Raw genomic sequence first — 18457 nt, 5'->3', positions numbered from 1 at the left:
ACGGCTGATTGGTACCTTGGTAAATAAGTATAAAGGATGGTATTAAGGGACTCAGAGATTGTTGGTGCTATTAGATCACTGTATGCTGCCTTTTAAAATACTGTTAGGATGTTTTCTTTAGAAAAATTGACAATTAAGGGTTTTATATATTTTTTAATGTCAGCAATTAATAAGAATGAAAAAATATTTTAGTTGACAGTGTAGGATTTCGATCAAATTTACCATTAAATACAGCATAATTCCTGGAGAGTTATTCATGCTCTTTCTTTAATTTTTCACTTTTTTTTTCTTCCACTCCTTCTAGGGTTATCTCTTTTAGCGGACAGGGGAATTATAAAATGGAGAGACTATAATAGGGGTTCTCATGACTAGGTTTTTATGCCACCACTTGCCTCACAATTTTCTCTAGTGACAGAAGTGACTCTGGCTAAGGAGCCAAAAGCCAATTTCACACAGATCTCCAGGGATATTGGACTTTGACGATTCTATTCCTGCCTGCTCCTGCCTGCCTTCTCATATGTCTCCTGGATAAGAACATGAAGAGACAAATAAACTTAATAATCTACCCATAATTGACTCCTTCTACTCAGTATTGAGTTATATTAATTATACTACTTGGTAAAAATGCCAAGGCCGATATATTTTGAACTTATGGTCAACATGATCAACAGAGTATCCAGAAAGAAACTTCTTTTTAAGCCATCGTGTTATTATGCTTCCAATTGGCAAGATTTTTTTAAAAACCAATGACTGAGGAGAAGCAGAAAGGAAATAGGATTAAATTAAAACATGTACAATTATTCAAAAGGAGTGATGGCAATTTTAAACCACCACCAACAGAAGTTTAACTTCGTACCTTGAAAGTATAAAAAGTTTCACCACTTTTCTGGAAAATGGAGTTGAAAGAGGAATAATTTGAACAAATTTGTTCAATGAAATCCTGTGAACCCATGAGATAAGTAATATTTGTCCTTTGAAAATTCAAGCAATGAGTAGGAAAAAAATATAGTTAATGATTTTTTATTGGACGGAAGTTGGTTTAAAGAATTCAAACAAGAAGTCACAGTATAAATTCTCTTCATGTTTAAGTAATTTATTTGATGTTCGCTACTTGTGTGTTCATTTCAATCCTTGACGCACATTAACTGCCAGACATGAAAAACAGTGCTCAATCTAAGAGGCCTTAATGAATGACAATATTTTTGAAATGTGCTTTATGAATACAAATATTTCCAAAGCAAAGAGAGAAAACCATTGAGTGTGTAGACACAATGAAATTCTGAGCATTTCTTTGATTTACAAAAGTATGCCTAGTTTTTGTTTATCACTAAATGAATAAAACCACTTTAAAAATATATGTGTGTGTATGTGTGTGTATACCCCCATACACACAGTACATAAACATTTCAAAGTGACAAGTTTTTAGTGCACTGCCAAAGAGCTACAATAACTGTCATCCATAGGCATTCACATGCAAACACTACTGGGCTAGTACACTACAGCAAACACGAGTTTTAGCTTAACTCCTTGGCAAAAACTTTTAAAAAATGGAAATAATAAAACAGAAATCTACTTCTCATCTGAACAATATAGAAAATAATGTCTTTTACCATCTGAGTCATATATACACACAGTATTATCTAAGCTCAGAAAATAACTTCTTACTATACACACAACTGCAGTGTACACTCAGCAAATGTTATCATTGGAAGAAAATGGGCTATGAGGAGATCTGAGGAATAGTAGCAGGAAGAGATCTATCCATTAAAAAATAAAAAGTAAGGCATGGTAAGGGCTGGAATGCACATACATGGGAGTGGACTGGGGAGAAAGTAAACAGAAAGTAACAGAAACCAATTAAAGTAGAAAACAGCAGCTAGTTATGACACAGGGATAAATCATGAAATTTGGATGGGTGGGACGTGAGAGGTGAAAATAATTTATCTTCTTTGTTTTAAGCTATTGATATATATAGAACTGTCAGTCACTAGCCAAAGTCCATTTAGAATGTGCATTTGCTAAAATGCCATGAGCCACAGAACAAATCTTGCCAAAACTACCACATAGGGTTGCTCTGAACAACAGTTGTGAAGATGTTCCACAAAATTCAAAATGCTACACTCATATAAGACAGACATTTCACACAATATTCAACTCTGGGAAAATGCAAACAATGAGCTCTCCAGACCACAGAGAGTAGGAAACTTTCTCTGCTCCATTATCAGCTTGCTGCAACAGCAGGCTCTGCAGTTACAGCAAAGTCTAACTCTGGAATCAGAGCAAAGACGGTGACAAATTGGTCTAATGAACAGGGATGCAGATATACCTGTGAGCAATGTTTCCACTCCTGGCATTAGGCACAGAAATTCCTGGGGGGAAATAATTCAGCGGATGGAATAAAGAGATTCCCTATCTTGCTACACTCTAACTCTCACAAACCTTGTCTGGACATGAACAGGATTAAATTATCCCAATTTCTTCTTTACAGTAGGAAGGATTGAGATGGTAAAAGGATTATATAAATTTACCAAAATATGTCAAAGCACATAGTATTTTTCTTTACATATTAAAAACTGGAAAAGATTAAAAGTCTCAGGTGTGTTAGTTATGTGTGTGCATTGCTATGATCCTTTGACAGCTAAGAAACTGAGGCTTAGTGAAATTAATGTATTCAAGGCCACTTATCCAACATGAATTTGACCGTGGGTCTGTTTCATGTCAAAGTCCTGGTTGACAATTTCTACAACAGCAAAGCCTCTCATCATCAAAAGAGGTGAGGAAGATAAATGGGGAGCAGTGTCAAAACATTTTTTGCTACTTTTTTCTTTTCTTGTTAGTTCTACCTTTAAGAAACTATTTTGGCATTGAATAATATTTCTAACAAACTTTTATACATGCCTTCAACAGCATTTCTTCCTCCACTAATAGTAACTCTACAAGAAAAATTCATGATATCAGAAGCACAGGTAATCATGAATTAATGCACCAGTCACCAGCAGCTGCAAATATCACAAGAGAGAAAACCAGACATTATGTGCCACCTGCTAAAATAACACAACACGACATATGAAACATTCCTACCCCCCAAATCATATTTCCATTCTGATCAAGTCTCTAGATCCAACTACCAAATTAAGGAAACAAAGGATAGGGGAACTTAACACCACAGGGATGTAATTACCAAAATTTAAGACTGTGGCAAATGCTACATGTGAAACAACTTCCTTTCTTCAATGAGTAAAATTGAAAGAAAAGAGACAACAGGGTAACATACAGATTAAAAAGACAGTTAAGAGGCTTACTGGGACTCTAATTGTTAAAAATATTAAAACAAATAGCATTTATGAGACAATTATAAGTTGGAACCCTGACAGTGTCAAAGAACTACTGTTAACTTTAAGTATGATAATGGAACTGAAGATTTTTCCAAAAGAACCCATGCTTTATAGAAATATATACTGCATATTTATGGTTGAAATGATGTGATATCTGGTATTTATTTCAAAATAATACTGGGAGAGAGTGAGAATGGAGATTATATAAACAAAAATGTTCATGAATTGACAATAGCTGAAGTTGGGTGTCAAATACATGAATGTTCATTCTACTATTATGTGTATTTTATGCAGGTTTGAAAAAAAGCACATGCAACATCACTGAAAAATGTCCTAATTTTTTTCAAGGAAAGAAGCATATTATCAACGAATCATAGAGTTGAAAAGACCTTAGAAACAATCTATTCAAACCACCTCATTTTATAAATAAGGAAATTAAGGCTCAGATAGGATAAGTGACTTGCTCAAGGTCACACAACCTGTCAGTTCCAGACTCAAGATCAGAATTTAAATCTCCAAACTTGTAGCCCAGGGCTCTGTTCTTTTTCAAACCTATAAGAAATGACTGCATTTAAACATTTAGTCCAGAATACTCTTAAAATTGAGTGTCATCAATAAAAGTAAGCCATGTGGCAAGGAATGAATAGAGTTTAGTTCATACCAAAAATGAGCTGCCAGTCACTGTGATAAGTTCTGTTTCTTTCTGAGACCCATGGTTTCCTGCTGGACTGGAGAATGCAAACTGGGTTTCTTCCTCCTGTCCAAAGAAGTCAGAGTCAGGATGTACATTCCATTCCGTTTTGGTTGGCGGCAGTAGTTCCGAGACACTGTTTTCACAAAGGGTGCTCGAAGGAGTCAGAGCATCTGTGTCTACTGTTAGCTTACTGCTGGGGGTCAAAGCTTGGGGCTCTTGACTCGAGGTTTTCATAGCCAAAGAGCTCAGAGATCCCAATGGCCCCGCACTTAGACTTGAGACATCATCCGTATCTAAGGGACTCTGCTGAAAACCAGCGGCTGTCGTTCCAAAGAAGAGTGAGGTATCCAGACTTTGAGGAAGGTCACTGGTGGCCATCAAGGCCTGAGGGTCCACCGCCTGCCCTAAGGAATTATTATTATTATTAGCAGGGAGGTTCCCTGCCAGAGTTGAGTTCACAGAAGCCACATCAATAGTCAAGATCCCAGAGTTCACCAATGCGGTGTCCAATACTGCAGCAGAACTATTACCGGGCACATCAGAGAAGAGAGACACAAGCTCCGCATCACCGAGGTCATTCTGCCCCTGGCTGGTAAGTTCACTGCTGGGCGTAAGAGAATTTGCAGCTCCTAGCTGAGCTAAGAGATCCTGGCGAAGGTTGTGCCTTTTGGCCATGTGGGTCTTCATGCTGTGCTTGGATGTGAAGAGTTTATTACAAGTGGAGACTGGGCATCGGCTTTTCCCAGTGTCCACATCCTGCAAGTGTTTCTTGGAGTGAATGTAGAGACTACTTCGAGCAGAGAACCTGGCACAGCAGCCTTCCACAGGGCACACAAAAGGCTTTGTGCCCAGGTGGGTTATGCTGTGGCCTTTCAGATGTTCAGCCCTCGTGAAAGATTTCCCACAGCCTTCTACAGGACACATGAACCTCCGGTCATCGTCGTGCTTCCTTTTGTGCCTAAGGAGTTTGGACATGCTGGTGAAGTTCCAGCCACAGCCCTCAAAGTCACAAAGGAAAGGTCTCTCACCAGTGTGGCTCCGAAGGTGAATTTTCAACCTACAAGCCTTGTCGTACTGTTTGCTGCAGCCAGGAAAGGAGCAGGAAAAGAGTTCCTGTTCCCTGAAGTGGGCGCGGTTATGGGAAAACAGGGCACTCACTGTGATAAACGTCTTCTTGCAGCCCGAAAACGCGCACTGGTAGGGTCTCTCAGGCTCGAAGTGGCTGCGCTGGTGGGCGCTGAGTTTGGCCTGCGTGGGGAAGGTCTCCTCACACACTTCGCATTTGAATGAGTTCTCCTGCTCATGGCCCTTCATGTGTGCTTTGAGGTTATACACCGTGGTGAAGCTCTTGCCACAGCCCTCTGCCGGGCAGCCAAAGGGCCTCAGTTTGTCGTGTGACTGCAGGTGCCTCTTGAGCTTGTACGAGGTGGTGAAGGTCCAGCCGCAACCACCCAGGGGGCACTTGAAGGGCCGCTGGCCCTGGCTGCTGCTGTGCGTCAGCAGGTGCACCTTCAGCTGGTGCTTCTTGGCAAAGGTTTGTCCGCACTGCGCCTCAGGACACAGGTACAGCACCACGCCCTGGCCCGGGCCTAGCGGCCCGCGGGGGCTCTCAGCAGCAACCGGGCCCTCCGCCTCCTCCTCGGGCGCTGGGGCGGGCGCGGGTTCAGCCCGCTCGGCCAGCAGGAGGTCGGGCGGCAGCTCGGGACAGTCGCCAGGCTGCGCGGCGTGCGGGATCCCCGCTTGCGGGGCGATCAGACCCCCGGGCTGCGGGGCAGGGGCGACCCCAGGCGCCCAGGCTGGCGGCGGGGGCGTGGCCAGGGTGAGGACGCCGTTCTCGAAGCGCAACAGCAGGTTTTGGTTGTGAATGGTGACGGTGCCCGCGAAGGCCGCGGCGGGGCCCAGGCCTGGGGCGGGGATCGGGGCCAGGGCCGGGACTGGGGCGCGGAGAGCGGACAGGCAGCTGGGGCCCAGCGCAGGGCGGCCCTCGGGGTTCGCGCCGCTTTCGTGCCCCTGGAACCGTGGGCCCAGCCCGGCCTCCTCCCTCCATAGGGGCCCTGCGGCCTGGCTGGCGCCCGTGGAATCTACGTCTCCACCCACCGGGTCCAGCAGCACCAGGAAGAAGTCATCGCCATCGCCGCCGCCGCCGCCGCCGCCGCCGCCGCCGCCGCCGCCGCCGCCGCCGCCGCCGCCGCCATCGCCGCCTCCGCCGCCTCCGCCGCCTCCGCCGCCTCTGCCGCCTCCGCCGACTCCGCCGACTCCGCCAGCGTTATCGGGCCTCGGCACCAACGGGCTAGGGCCCGAGCCCGGGGAGGCCGCACGGGCCACCTCACGCTGCCGCCCGGGCCCGCCATCTTGAGGGCCCCGGAGCAGCAGGAGGCGGCGCGCGGGGGCCTGGCCGGCCCGCGGGTCAGGACCTCTGTGGATCCGGCCGCCGCCCCCGGGGCTGCCAGCGCCGCCGCCCTGTCGCGACCCGCGAGCCGGGAGCAGCCTCGGGATTTCCATCTCCGCGTCCATGAGGCCCCGCTGGAACCAGAGTCGCGGAGGAGGCGCGACCCCGCCCCCTGCCGCGGGCCCGAACACGTTCCTGAAAGGAAAAAAAAAAAATGTGCAATGCGCAGAAACTGGCCCTATCAGATATTAAAACGTGTTTAACGCCACCGTGATTTAAATATTCTGGTACTGGGTCTCTAGAACAGAATAGAAAGCCCAGGGGCAGAGCCTCGTATACATAAATAAATTCCACAGTTAATATTAGTAGGAAATCAAGGAGGTCTTCCCAGATACAGGGGAAATGGTGCTGGAATGAATACCTTAGGTATCTATCTGCTAAATGCAACATAAATCGGTACCTCACTACCGATTTATGTACCAAAATAAACACACCCCCAGCCCCTCCCAGTGCTAAACATGGTGGTTAGCACTTATCCTGTATTAAACATTGTTTTCTGGATGGATGGCTGGATTAATGGATGACAGAAAATTCCTGAGAGAATACGCTATGTGTCGAGATTAAACAACCATAGTGCTACTAATTCCTACTGAAAAGGTTGTCTTTTAAAAAAAATTCCTGGAAAGCTTCCATATCCAGAACTGTCTTGAGCAATGTCTTCAGGAAAATTTGTCGCATAGTTAAATTTTTTGCCCTGCTGGTGCAGAGACTAGATTGAATAAGAGGTGGGGCCAAAGCAGATTAGCACTGTTCAGCGTAGAAATGCAAAGCCTGGAGGATGAAACAATTTATATTGAAATCTGGAGAACCCAACCCACTCCTGGGTTCTCCCTATAAGGTACACAACCTAAACCAACTCTTTGCTCTTCCACCATTGGTTGCACCATGGTAAATTTTATGTCCAGTCTCACAGCATGATGAGGACATTCCTCAGCTTACTCTAGATTCTCCAGCACATAGCGGTCTCTGGATAAGAGTACTAGTTAAATGTGATAAGGTTAAATCCTAAATTACTGCAGTGGACTCTCCCGAGAACAAGGCACAGATGCCTTTTGCATGCCCAATAGCCCCAATGTGCCTGCTTGCATTTAAGTGTGGTGGCCTAGTCTCACTGTAATGGATTTGGCCTGAGATGCCTAATGATCTTATTAATGTTGATGATGATCCTTCAATTTGTCTGTCATCAGTGAGTTGGGAATTGATATAAATACAGGGTGAATTAATCTGGCAAGAGAAAGGTTTAGAGTGATGACTGGATTATGGGATACCTATAGTTAAAGTAATCCCTTCTTTCCCCTCTTTTAATGATAATGGATACTTGCTTATCTCTTGATTAAAAGATCAAGTTTTTCATCCATAACAATTCAAACCTCATCAAAATTTCTACATCACATATTTTTCTTTCTATTACATTTTTTGGAGGAAACATCTTTTTTCAAATATGAGGTATAGAGGAATGCATCAAACATATCTTCCAGGTTTAGATAATTTATAAAAGCAAACACCCCTGTAACCAGGACGAAGGTCAAGAAATAGACCATTGCCAGCCTTCCAGAATACATCCACCGTATTCCTCCCAATTACAAACCATACCCTCCCCTATGGATATAGTCGTTATCTTGACTTTGTGATAATCATTTCAGTGCTTTTTTTTAAAATATGACTTTACAACTTTTGTATGCATCCCTAAGCAATACAGTTTATATGAAGTTATATGAGCAGAATCATGCTGCATGCTCCCTTTTATGGCCTGCTTCTTTCACTGTGTATCATATTTATTTGAGAGACTCATCCATGTTGTTCCTAGTAGCCGTAGATCTTTTGTCTCCATTGTTGACTAGCATTCCAGTGCATGATTTTAGCAAAGTGATTATGATATGATTATTTCATTCTACACTGGATGAACACTGGGTTCATCCAGGGTTGTTTTTAGCTTTTTATTATGAACAATGGTGCAAAGAACATTCTTGGGCATTTTTCATGGGACTCATCTTTAAAAGTCTGTTGGGTATACATGCAAGAACAGAAGCACTGGCCCACAGAGTATGCGTATCTTCAGCTTTTCTACACGATGCCAAATTGTTTTCTATAGTGGTTGTACCAATTTACAATCCCACCAATAACACAGAGAGTTCCTGCTCCTGCACATCTTCATCTACACCAAGTATTGCCAGAATTTAATTTACTGGTTTTTTTTTACCACTACTATTAAGTTTGGGCACATTCTCATGTTTATGAACCTCTTGGATTTTCTCTTCTGTGAAAAGCCTGTTCATGTTCAACTCTTTCACCATTTTTCTGTTCTATTTTACATCTTTTCCTTACTGATCCAATGAGTTTTTTATGTGTTTTAAATACCAGTCCATTGGTAGTTATATGTGTGGCCAAAATAGTCCTTTGCTTTGTTGTTTGTTTTTTCTCTTGCTTTATGCTGTGCTTTGTGAACAAATCTTAATTATAACATAGTCAAATTTATCATTCTTTTCCTTGTGGTTAGTGCTTTTCTGTTTCAAGAAACCTGTCCCTGCCCTGGGGCCATGAAAATATTCTCTATATTTCCTTCTGAAATATGTGTGGTTTTGCCTTTTACAGTTAGGTCATAATCCACCTACAAGTGATGTTTGTGTATAGTGTTGAGTAGGGTTTCATTTTTTTTCTTCATGTGGATATCTGATTGTCTCAGTGAACCACTTATTGAAAAGTCTGCCCTTTTACTCTTGATTTGCAGTGCCACATGTGTCATAAATCAAGCATCTACCTATGTATGGGCTAGTTTGTGTACTCTTTATTAAGTACCATGGCTCTATTTATCTGTCCATTTTAAATACCACATATCAATATTAATTACTACAGATCTATAAACAATTCTGACCTTTGGATAAGGCCACTCAATTCTGCCTTGTTCTTCAAGAATGTCTAGGTTATTTTTGGCCTGTCTCAACTCCACTTAAATTATCAATTCATCAGAAAAGGTTCAACCAAAATCTTGTTTGAGGTTCTAATTAGGATTGCATTGAACTTTTAGATTTGACTCCTTGTCAATAATATGGAATGCTATTGAATAGATATGGTCTATTTATCCTTTTAATAAGAACTTCCTTAATGTGTCCCAATAATACTTCATATTTTTCCTATAAGAGGACATTTTATCCTAGGTACTTCATATTTTGCAAATACTGCCTTTGAAACTTTCATTTTGTAAATTTGTTGCTGGTAAATAGAATACAGTTGGCTTCTGTATGTTGATATTTTATCCTACAAACAGCTATCTAAACTCTTTTATTGATTCTACCAATTTGTAAATACCTGTAGAATATGGTGTACACAATCATGTCATCTGCAAACAATTCCAGTCTTACTTTTTCCTTTCCGAGCATTTTATTCCTTCTTTTTCCCCTTACTACTCTTTCTGGGTGTTAGTGGACATTCTTACTTGATGCAGCTCTCAAAAGAAGGCTTTCAGTAATTCCAGGAATGGTATTTGCTGTAGGAGTTGTGTTCTGTAGCAATCTGGATCCAATCAGGAGATGGAAAGTACACAGTGGACAGGGGAATTTTAACATAAAGTGAAGCATAATGTTTAACATAAAGAATTGTTAAACTATAACAAATCTAGAATATATAAGATATAGGAAAACTCTATATGGTATCCTGGGCCTGAGGGAGCGTACCCAAGGAAAGACAAACTTGGAATGCGGGTCCCTCCCCAAGACTGGAGGTCACACCTCATTGGAGAAGGTGTAGGAGAACCTACTGCATGGCAGAGAAGTTTGCTGGTTTGCCAGCACCAGAACAGGTCTGCAGAACCAGAGCTGGTCTACAGTTGCAAGGTAAGCAGGAAGGTACCCTCTGGAGCACATCAGTGTGGACAAGCCACTGCTGGTGCCCAGCATGTAGACGTGTAGTAGGAGCAAGGGTCTTGGTGGAGTTGGAGGACTGGAGCTAACAATGGCCTATACAGAGGATCCGGAGGGCCTTGGTGTTGTAAGGGCTGCAGCCTTGGGAGAAGTACAGGAGGTAACGTTAGCGGTGAGGTGGGGTGGGTCGGGAGAGCAATCAAGTAGAGGAAATCAGCGGGTAGGTGGCTGGCTTGGAGCACAGGATGTCCCTATGAAGAGGGTCACAGAAAGCCAATGACCAGGCCACACGGGGATGGCACACTCGATAGGACAGTTGTTCTGGTTACATGCTTGGGGCCGAGCACCTAGGATATCCTTACACCCACACTCCTGACAGCCAGAAGTCACAGGAGAGCCACTTTCTCCTTCAGTAACATTGTGATCACTTTTTTTTAATTTTTTTATTACTTTCTGCTTTATAACAAAGTGAATCAGTCATACATATACATCTGTTCCCACATCCCTTCCCTCATGCATCTCCCTCCCTCCCACCCTCCCCATCCCACCCCTCCAGGCGGTCGCAAAGCACCGAGCTGATCTCCCTGTGCTCTGCGGCTGCTTCCCACTATCTATCTACCTTACGTTTGGTAGTGTATATATGTCCATGCCTCTCTTTCGCTTTGTCACAGCTTACACTTCCCCCTCCCCATATCCTCAAGTCCATTCTCAAGTAGGTCTGTGTCTTTATTCCCGTTTTACCCCTAGGTTCTTCATGACATTTTTTTTAATTCCATATATATGTGTTAGCATATGGTATTTGTCTTTCTCTTTCTGACTTACTTCACTCTGTATGACAGACTCTAGGTCTATCCACCTCATTACAAATAGCTCAGTTTCGTTTCTTTTTATGGCTGAGTAATATTCCATTGTACATATGTGCCACATCTTCTTTATCCATTCATCCAATGATGGACACTTAGGTTGTTTCCAGCTCCGGGCCATTGTGAATAGAGCTGCAATGAACATTTTGGTACATGTCTCTTTTTGAATTATGGTTTTCTCTGGGTATATGCCTAGTAGTGGGATTGCTGGGTCATATGGTAGTTCTATTTTTAGTTTTTTAAGGAACCTCCATACTGTTCTCCATAGTGGCTGTACCAATTCACATTCCCACCAGCAGTGCAAGAGTGTTCCCATTTTTCCACACCCTCTCCAGCATTTATTGTTTCTAGATTTCTTGATGGCCATTCTGACTGGTGTGAGATGATATCTCATTGTAGTTTTGATTTGCATTTCTCTAATGATTAATGATGTTGAGCATTCTTTCATGTGTTTGTTGGCAGTCTGTATATCTTCTTTGGAGAAATGCCTATTTAAGTCTTCTGCCCATTTTTGGATTGGGCTGTTTGTTTTTTTGCTATTGAGCTGCACAAGCTGCTTATAAATTTTGGAGATTAATCCTTTGTCAGTTGCTTCATTTGCAAATATTTTCTCCCATTCTGAGGGTTGTCTTTTGGTCTTGTTTATGGTTTCCTTTGCTGTGCAAAAGATTTGAAGTTTCATTAGGTCCCATTTGTTTATCTTTGTTTTTATTTCCATTTCTCTAGGAGGTGGGTCCAAAAGGATCTTGCTGTGATTTATGTCATAGAGTGTTCTGCCTATGTTTTCCTCTAAGAGTTTGATAGTGTCTGGTCTTACATTTAGGTCTTTAATCCATTTTGAGCTTATTTTTGTGTATGGCGTTAGGGAATGATCTAATCTCAAACTTTTACATGTCCCTGTCCAGTTTTCCCAGCACCATTTACTGAAGAGGCTGTCCTTTCTCCACTGTACATTCCTGCCTCCTTTATCAAAGATAAGTTGGCCATATGTGCGTGTGTTTATCTCTGGGCTTTCTATCCTGATCCACTGATCTATCTTTCTGTTTTTATGCCAGTACCACACTGTCTTAATTACTGTAGCTTTGTAGTATAGTCTGAAGTCAGGGAGCCTGATTCCTCCAGCTCCTTTTTTCGTTCTCAAGATTGCTTTGGCTATTCGGGGTCTTTTGTTTTTCCAAACAAATTTTGAAATTTTTTTTCTAGTTCTGTGAAAAATGCCAGTGGTAGTTTGATAGGGATTGCATTGAATCTGTAGATTGCTTTGGGTAGTAGAGTCATTTTCACAATATTGATTCTTCCAATCCAGGAGCATGGGATATCTCTCCATCGATTTCTATCATCTTTAATTTCTTTCATCAGTGTCTTATAATTTTCTGCATACAGGTCTTTTGTCTCCTTAGGTAGGTTTATTCCTGGATATTTTATTCTTTTTGTTGCAATGGTAAATGGGAGTGTTTTCTTGATTCGATTTTCAGATTTTTCATCATTAGTTTACAGGAATGCCAGAGATTTCTGTGCATTAATTTTGTATCCTGCTACTTTACCAAATTCATTGATTAGCTCTAGTAGTTTTTCGGTAGCATCTTTAGGATTCTCTATGTACAGTATCATGTCATCTGCAAACAGTGACAGCTTTACTCCTTCTTTTCCAATTTGGATTCCTTTTATTTCCTTTTCTTCTCTGATTGCTGTGGCTAAAACTTCCAAAGCTACGTTGAAGAAGAGTGGTGAGAGTGGGCAGCCTCGTCTTGTTCCTGATCTTAGTGGAAATGCTTTCAGTTTTTCACCATTGAGGACAATGTTGGCTGTGGGTTTGTCATATATGGCCTTTATTATGTTGAGGAAAGTTCCCTCTATGCCTACTTTCTGCAGGGTTTTTATCATAAATGGGTGTTAAATTTTGTCGAAAGCTTTCTCTGCATCTATTGAGATGATCATATGGTTTTTCTCCTTCAGTTTGTTAATATGGTGTATCACGTTGATTGATTTGCGTATATTGAAGTATCCTTGCATTCCTGGAATAAACGCCACTTGATCATGGTGTATGATCCTTTTAATGTGCTGTTGGATTCTGTTTGCTAGTATTTTGTTGAGGATTTTTGCATCTATGTTCATCAGTGATATTGGCCTGTAGTTTTCTTTCTTTGTGACATCCTTGCCTGGTTTTGGTATCAAGGTGATGGTGGCCTCGTAAAATGAGTCTGGGAGTGTTCCTTCCTCTGATATTGTTTGGAAGAGTTTGAGAAGGATGGGTGTTAGCTCTTCTCTAAATGTTTGATAAAATTCGCCTGTGAAGCCATCTGGTCCTGGGCTTTTGTTTGATGGAAGATTTTTAATCACAGTTTCAATTTCAGTGCTTGTGATTGGTCTATTCAAATTTTCTATTTCTTCCTGAGTCAGTCTTGGCAGGTTGTGCATTTCTAAGAATTTGTGCATTTCTTCCAGGTTGTCCATTTTATTGGCATAGAGTTGCTTGTAGTAATCTCTCATGATCTTTTGTATTTCTGCAGTGTCAGTTGTTACTTCTCCTTTTTCATTTCTAATTCTTTTGATTTGAGTCTTCTCCCTTCTTTTCTTGATGAGTGTGGCTAATGGTTTGTCAATTTTGTTTATCTTCTCACAGAACCAGCTTTTAGTTTGGTTGATCTTTGCTATCGTTTCCTTCATTTCTTTTTCATTTATTTCTGATCTGATCTTTATGGTTTCTTTCCTTCTGCTAGCTTTGGGGTTTTTTTGTTCTTCTTTCTCTAATTGCTTTAGGTGCAGGGTCAGGTTGTTTACTCGAAATGTTTCCTGTTTCTTAAGGTGGGATTGTATTGCTATAAACTTCCCCCTTAGAACTGCTTTTGCTGCGTCCCATAGGTTTTGGGTCGTCGTGTCTCCATTGTCATTTGTTTCTAGGTATTTTAAAATTTCCTCTTTGATTTCTTCAGTGATCACTTCGTTATTGAGTAGTGTATTGTTTAGCCTCCATGTGTTTGTATTTTTTACAGATCTTTTCCTGTATTTGATGTCTAGTCTCATAGCATTGTGGTCGGAAAAGATACTTGATACAATTTCAATTTTCTTAAATTTACCAAGGCTTGATTTGTGACCCAAGATATGATCTATCCTGGAGAATGTTCCATGAGCACTTGAGAAAAATGTGTATTCTGTTGTTTTTGGATGGAATGTCCTATAAATATCAACTAAGTCCATCTTGTTTGATGTATCATTTAAAGCTTGTGTTTCCTTATTTATTTTCATTTTGGATGATCTGTCCATTGGTGAAAGTGGGGTGTTAAAGTCCCCTACTATGATTGTGTTACTGTCGATTTCCCCTTTTATGGCTGTTAGTATTTGCCTTATGTATTGAGGTGCTCCTATGTTGGGTGCAGAAATATTTACAATTGTTATATCTTCTTCTTGGATCGATCCCTTTATCGTTATGTAGTGTCCTTCTTTGTCTCTTCTAATAGTCTTTATTTTAAAGTCTATTTTGTCTGATATAATAATTGCTACTCCAGCTTTCTTTTGATTTCCATTTGCATGGAATATCTTTTTCCATCCCCTTACTTTCAATCTGTATGTGTCTCTAGGTCTGATGTGGGTCTCTTGTAGACAGCATATATATGGGTCATGTTTTTGTATCCATTCAGCCACTCTGTGTCTTTTGGTGGGAGCATTTAGTCCGTTTACATTTAAGGTAATTATGGATATGTATGTTCCTGTTCCCATTTCCTTAATTGCTTTGGGTTCGTTATTGTAGGTCTTTTCCTTCTGTTGTGTTTCTTGCCTAGAGAAGTTCCTTTAGCATTTGTTGTAAAGCTGGTTTGGTGGTGCTGAACTCTCTCAGCTTTTGCTTGTCTGTAAAGGTTTTAATTTCTCCATCAAATCTGAATGAGATCCTTGCTGGGTAGAGTAATCTTGGTTGCAGGTTTCTTTCCTTCATCACTTTAATTATGTCCTGCCCCTCCCTTCTGGCTTGTAGTGTTTCTGCTGAGAGGTCATCTGTTAACCTGATGGGGATTCCCTTGTGTGTTATTTGTTGTTTTTCCCTTGCTGCTTTTAATATGATTTCTTTGTGTTTAATTTTTGACAGTTTGATTAATATGTGTCTTGGTGTATTTCTCCTTGGATTTATTCTGTATGGGAGTCTCTGTGCCTCCTGGACTTGATTAACTATTTCCTTTCCCATATTAGGGAAGTTTTCAAGTATAATCTCCTCAAATATTTTCTCAGTCCCTTTCTTTTTCTCTTCTTCTTCTGGAACCCCTATAATTCGAATGTTGGTGCGTTTAATGTTGTCCCAGAGGTCTCTGAGACTGTCCTCTGTTCTTTTCATTCTTTTTTATTTATTTTGCTCTGCATCAGTTATTTCCACTATTTTATCTTCCACCTCACTTATCTGTTCTTCTGCCTCAGTTATTCTGCTATTGATCCCATCTAGAGTATTTTTCATTTCATTTATTGTGTTTTTAATCAATGCTTGATTCATCTTTAGTTCTTCTAGGTCCTTGTTAACTGTTTCTTGCATTTTGTGTATTCTATTTCCAAGATTATGGATCTTGGAAATAGAATCTTGGATCAGCTTTACTATCATTATTCTGAATTCTTTTTCAGGTAGACTGCCTATTACCTCTTCATTTGTTAGGTCTGGTAGGTTTTTATCTTGCTCCTTCACCTGCTGTGTGTTTTTCTGTCTTCTCATTTTGCTTATGTTACTGTGTTTGGGGTCTTCTTTTTGCAGGCTGCAGATTCGTAGTTCCCGTTGTTTTTGGTGTCTGTCCCCAGTGGCTAAGGTTGTTTCAGTAGGTTGTGTAGGCTTCCTGGTGGGGTGGACTAATGCCTGTGTTCTGGTGGTTGAGGCTCGATCTTGTCTTTCTGGTGGACAGGTCCACGTCTGGTGGTGTGTTTGGGGGTGCCTATGGCCTTATTATGTTTTTAGGTAGCCTCTCTGCTAATGGGTGGGGTTGTGTTCCTGCCTTGCTAGTTGCTTGGCATAGGGTGACCAGCACTGTAGCTTGCTGGTCGTTGAGTGAAGCTGGGTGCTGGTGTTGAGATGGAGATCTCTGGGAGATTTTCGCTGCTTGATATTATGTGGAGCTGGGAGGTCTCTTGTGGACCCGTGTCCTGAAGTTGGCTCTCCCACTTCAGAGGCGCAGCACTGACTCCTGGCTGCAGCACTCAGAGCCTTTCATCCACCCGGCGCAGAATAACAGGGAGAAAAAGCAGAAAGAAAGAATTAGTAGAAGAAAGAAAGAGAGAGGGAAAGCAAGGAAGAAGGGAAGAAAGGAAGGAAGGAAGGAAAAAAGAAAGAAAGGAGGGAGGGAGGGAGGAATGAAAGCAAAAGGAAGAGTGAATGGAAGAAGGGAGAGAGGGAGGGAGGAAGGAAAGAAAGAAAGAAAGACAGGAGGGAGGGAGGGAGGAAGGAAAGAAAAAGAAAGTGGAAAGAAGAAGGGTGGGAGGGAGGGAGGGAGGAAAGAAAAAGAAAGAAGGAAAGGAGGAGCGGAGGGAGGGAGGGAGGAAGGGAAAGTAGGAAAAAAAGAAAGAGCAGGTAAAGTAAAATAGAATAAAGTATGAAATATAGTAGCGTTATTAAAATTAAAAAGTAATTATTGAAAAAAAAAACGGACCGATAGAACCCTGGGACATATGGTGGAAGCAAAGCTATACAGAGAGAATCTTACACAGAAGATTACACATACACATTCACAAAAAGAGAGCAGGGGGGAAAATCAAAAATCTTGCTCTCCAAGTCCACCTCCTCAATGTGGGATAATTCGTTGTAAAAAGAGGAAAAGGGGGGAACGTCTTAAATCTTGTCCTCAAAGTCCACTTCCTCAATTTGGGATGATTCGCTGTCCATTCATGCACTCCACAGACGCAGGGCACATCAAATGGACCGTGGAGCTTTAATCCGCTGCCTCCGAGGCTGCACAGAGAGATTTCCCTGTCTCTGCTCTCACAGCTCCCGGGTCTCAGCCTTGGACCTGGCCCCGCCTCTGCACGTAGGTCGCCCGAGGGCGTCCGTTCTTCGTTCAGACAGGACGGGTTTAAAGGAGCCGCTGATTCGGGGGCTCTGGCTCTCTCGGGCAGAGGGGAGGGAGGGGCGCGCAGTGTGGGGCGGGCCTGCAGCGGCAGAGGCCGGCGTGACGTTGCAGCAGCCCGTGGCGCTCCGTGCGCTTTCCCGGGAAAGTTGTCCCCGGGTCCCGGGACCCCGGCAGTGGCGGGGTACACAGGCCCCCCGGAAGGCGGGGCGGACAGTGACCCACGCTCGCACACAGGCCCCACGGCGGCGGCGGCGGCGGCGGCAGCAGCCCCAGCGTCCCACGCCCGTCTCCGAGGTCCGCGCCTTACCCGCGGCTCGCGCCTGTCTCCTGCACTTCCCCAAGCAGCCCTCTTAATGCCGGAATCTCTCCACTTTGCCCTCCGCACCCCTGTTGCTGTGCTCTCCTCCGCTACTCCGAAGCTTTCCCCCTCCGCCACCTGCAGTCTCCGCCCGCGAAGGGGCTTGTAGTGTGTAGAAACCTTCCCTCCTTCACGGCTCCCTCCCACTGGTGCAGGTCCCGTCCCTATCCTATTGTCTCTGTTTATTCTTTTTTTCTTTTGCCCTACCCAGGTATGTGGGGAGTTTCTTGCCTTTTGGGGGGTCTGAGGTCTTCTGTCAGCGTTCAGTAGGTGTTCTGTAGGAGTTGTTCCACGTGTAGATGAATTTCTGATGTATCTGTGGGGAGGAAGGTGATCTCCGCGTCTTACTCTTCCGCCATCTTCCTCCGGGGCCCGATCACTTTTTTTTTTATTGGAGTATAATTGCTTTACAATGGTGTGTTAGTTTCTGCTTTATAGCAAAGTGAATCAGTTATACATATACATATGTTCCCATATCTCTTCCCTCTTGCATCTCCCTCCCTCCCACCCTCCCTATCCCACCCCGTTGTGATCACTTTGAAGGAGAGATGCTTAAAGTAATTCATCCATTATCAGAGAGAATATATTAAAGGGTGAATTTAGAACAGGGAGAACATTAACAACTGGCTTCATATCCTTTATCAGTTTGGGGGGGTCCCTTCTATTATTACCTTGCATGAATAGTAGTTACCCTATCTATCATCATAGTGTTTCTCTGGTGAATTAATGATTAAAGCAGCAGGACTGGCCACTTCCAGAGTTTTAATAGACTGCTTACAATTCTTGTTGGACCCACGGTTCCCTGGTCGGAAATGAGTTTTGCTGCAAAACCCAGGCTCTGGCACAAAAGGGTGTCATGGGGGTAGGAC

At 42.7% G+C, this 18457-nt stretch overlaps 1 protein-coding gene across 1 annotated transcript; it reads right to left on the bottom strand.

Annotated features, from left to right (window-relative positions):
- Positions 1-1033: 1033 nt before the first annotated feature.
- ZXDB (zinc finger X-linked duplicated B) lies at positions 1034-6608 on the bottom strand. The gene has a single exon (XM_060087789.1). The coding sequence runs from the start codon at positions 6541-6543 to the stop codon at positions 3991-3993; it is 2553 nt and encodes an 850-aa protein (XP_059943772.1). The 5' UTR covers positions 6544-6608; the 3' UTR covers positions 1034-3990.
- Between the last annotated feature and the right edge of the window lie 11849 nt (positions 6609-18457).

The sequence above is a fragment of the Mesoplodon densirostris genome, chromosome X, assembly GCF_025265405.1.
Source record: "Mesoplodon densirostris isolate mMesDen1 chromosome X, mMesDen1 primary haplotype, whole genome shotgun sequence".
In the NCBI taxonomy this organism is placed as follows: Eukaryota; Metazoa; Chordata; class Mammalia; order Artiodactyla; family Ziphiidae; genus Mesoplodon; species Mesoplodon densirostris.
The sequence above is the reverse complement of the archived record's forward strand: the minus strand, read 5'-3'. Positions and strand labels throughout refer to the sequence as shown.

What these genes read in the sequence shown, in the direction of transcription:
- ZXDB (XM_060087789.1), bottom strand. Translation starts at nt 6,543, where the DNA reads ATGGACGCGGAGATGGAAATCCCGAGGCTGCTCCCGGCTCGCGGGTCG.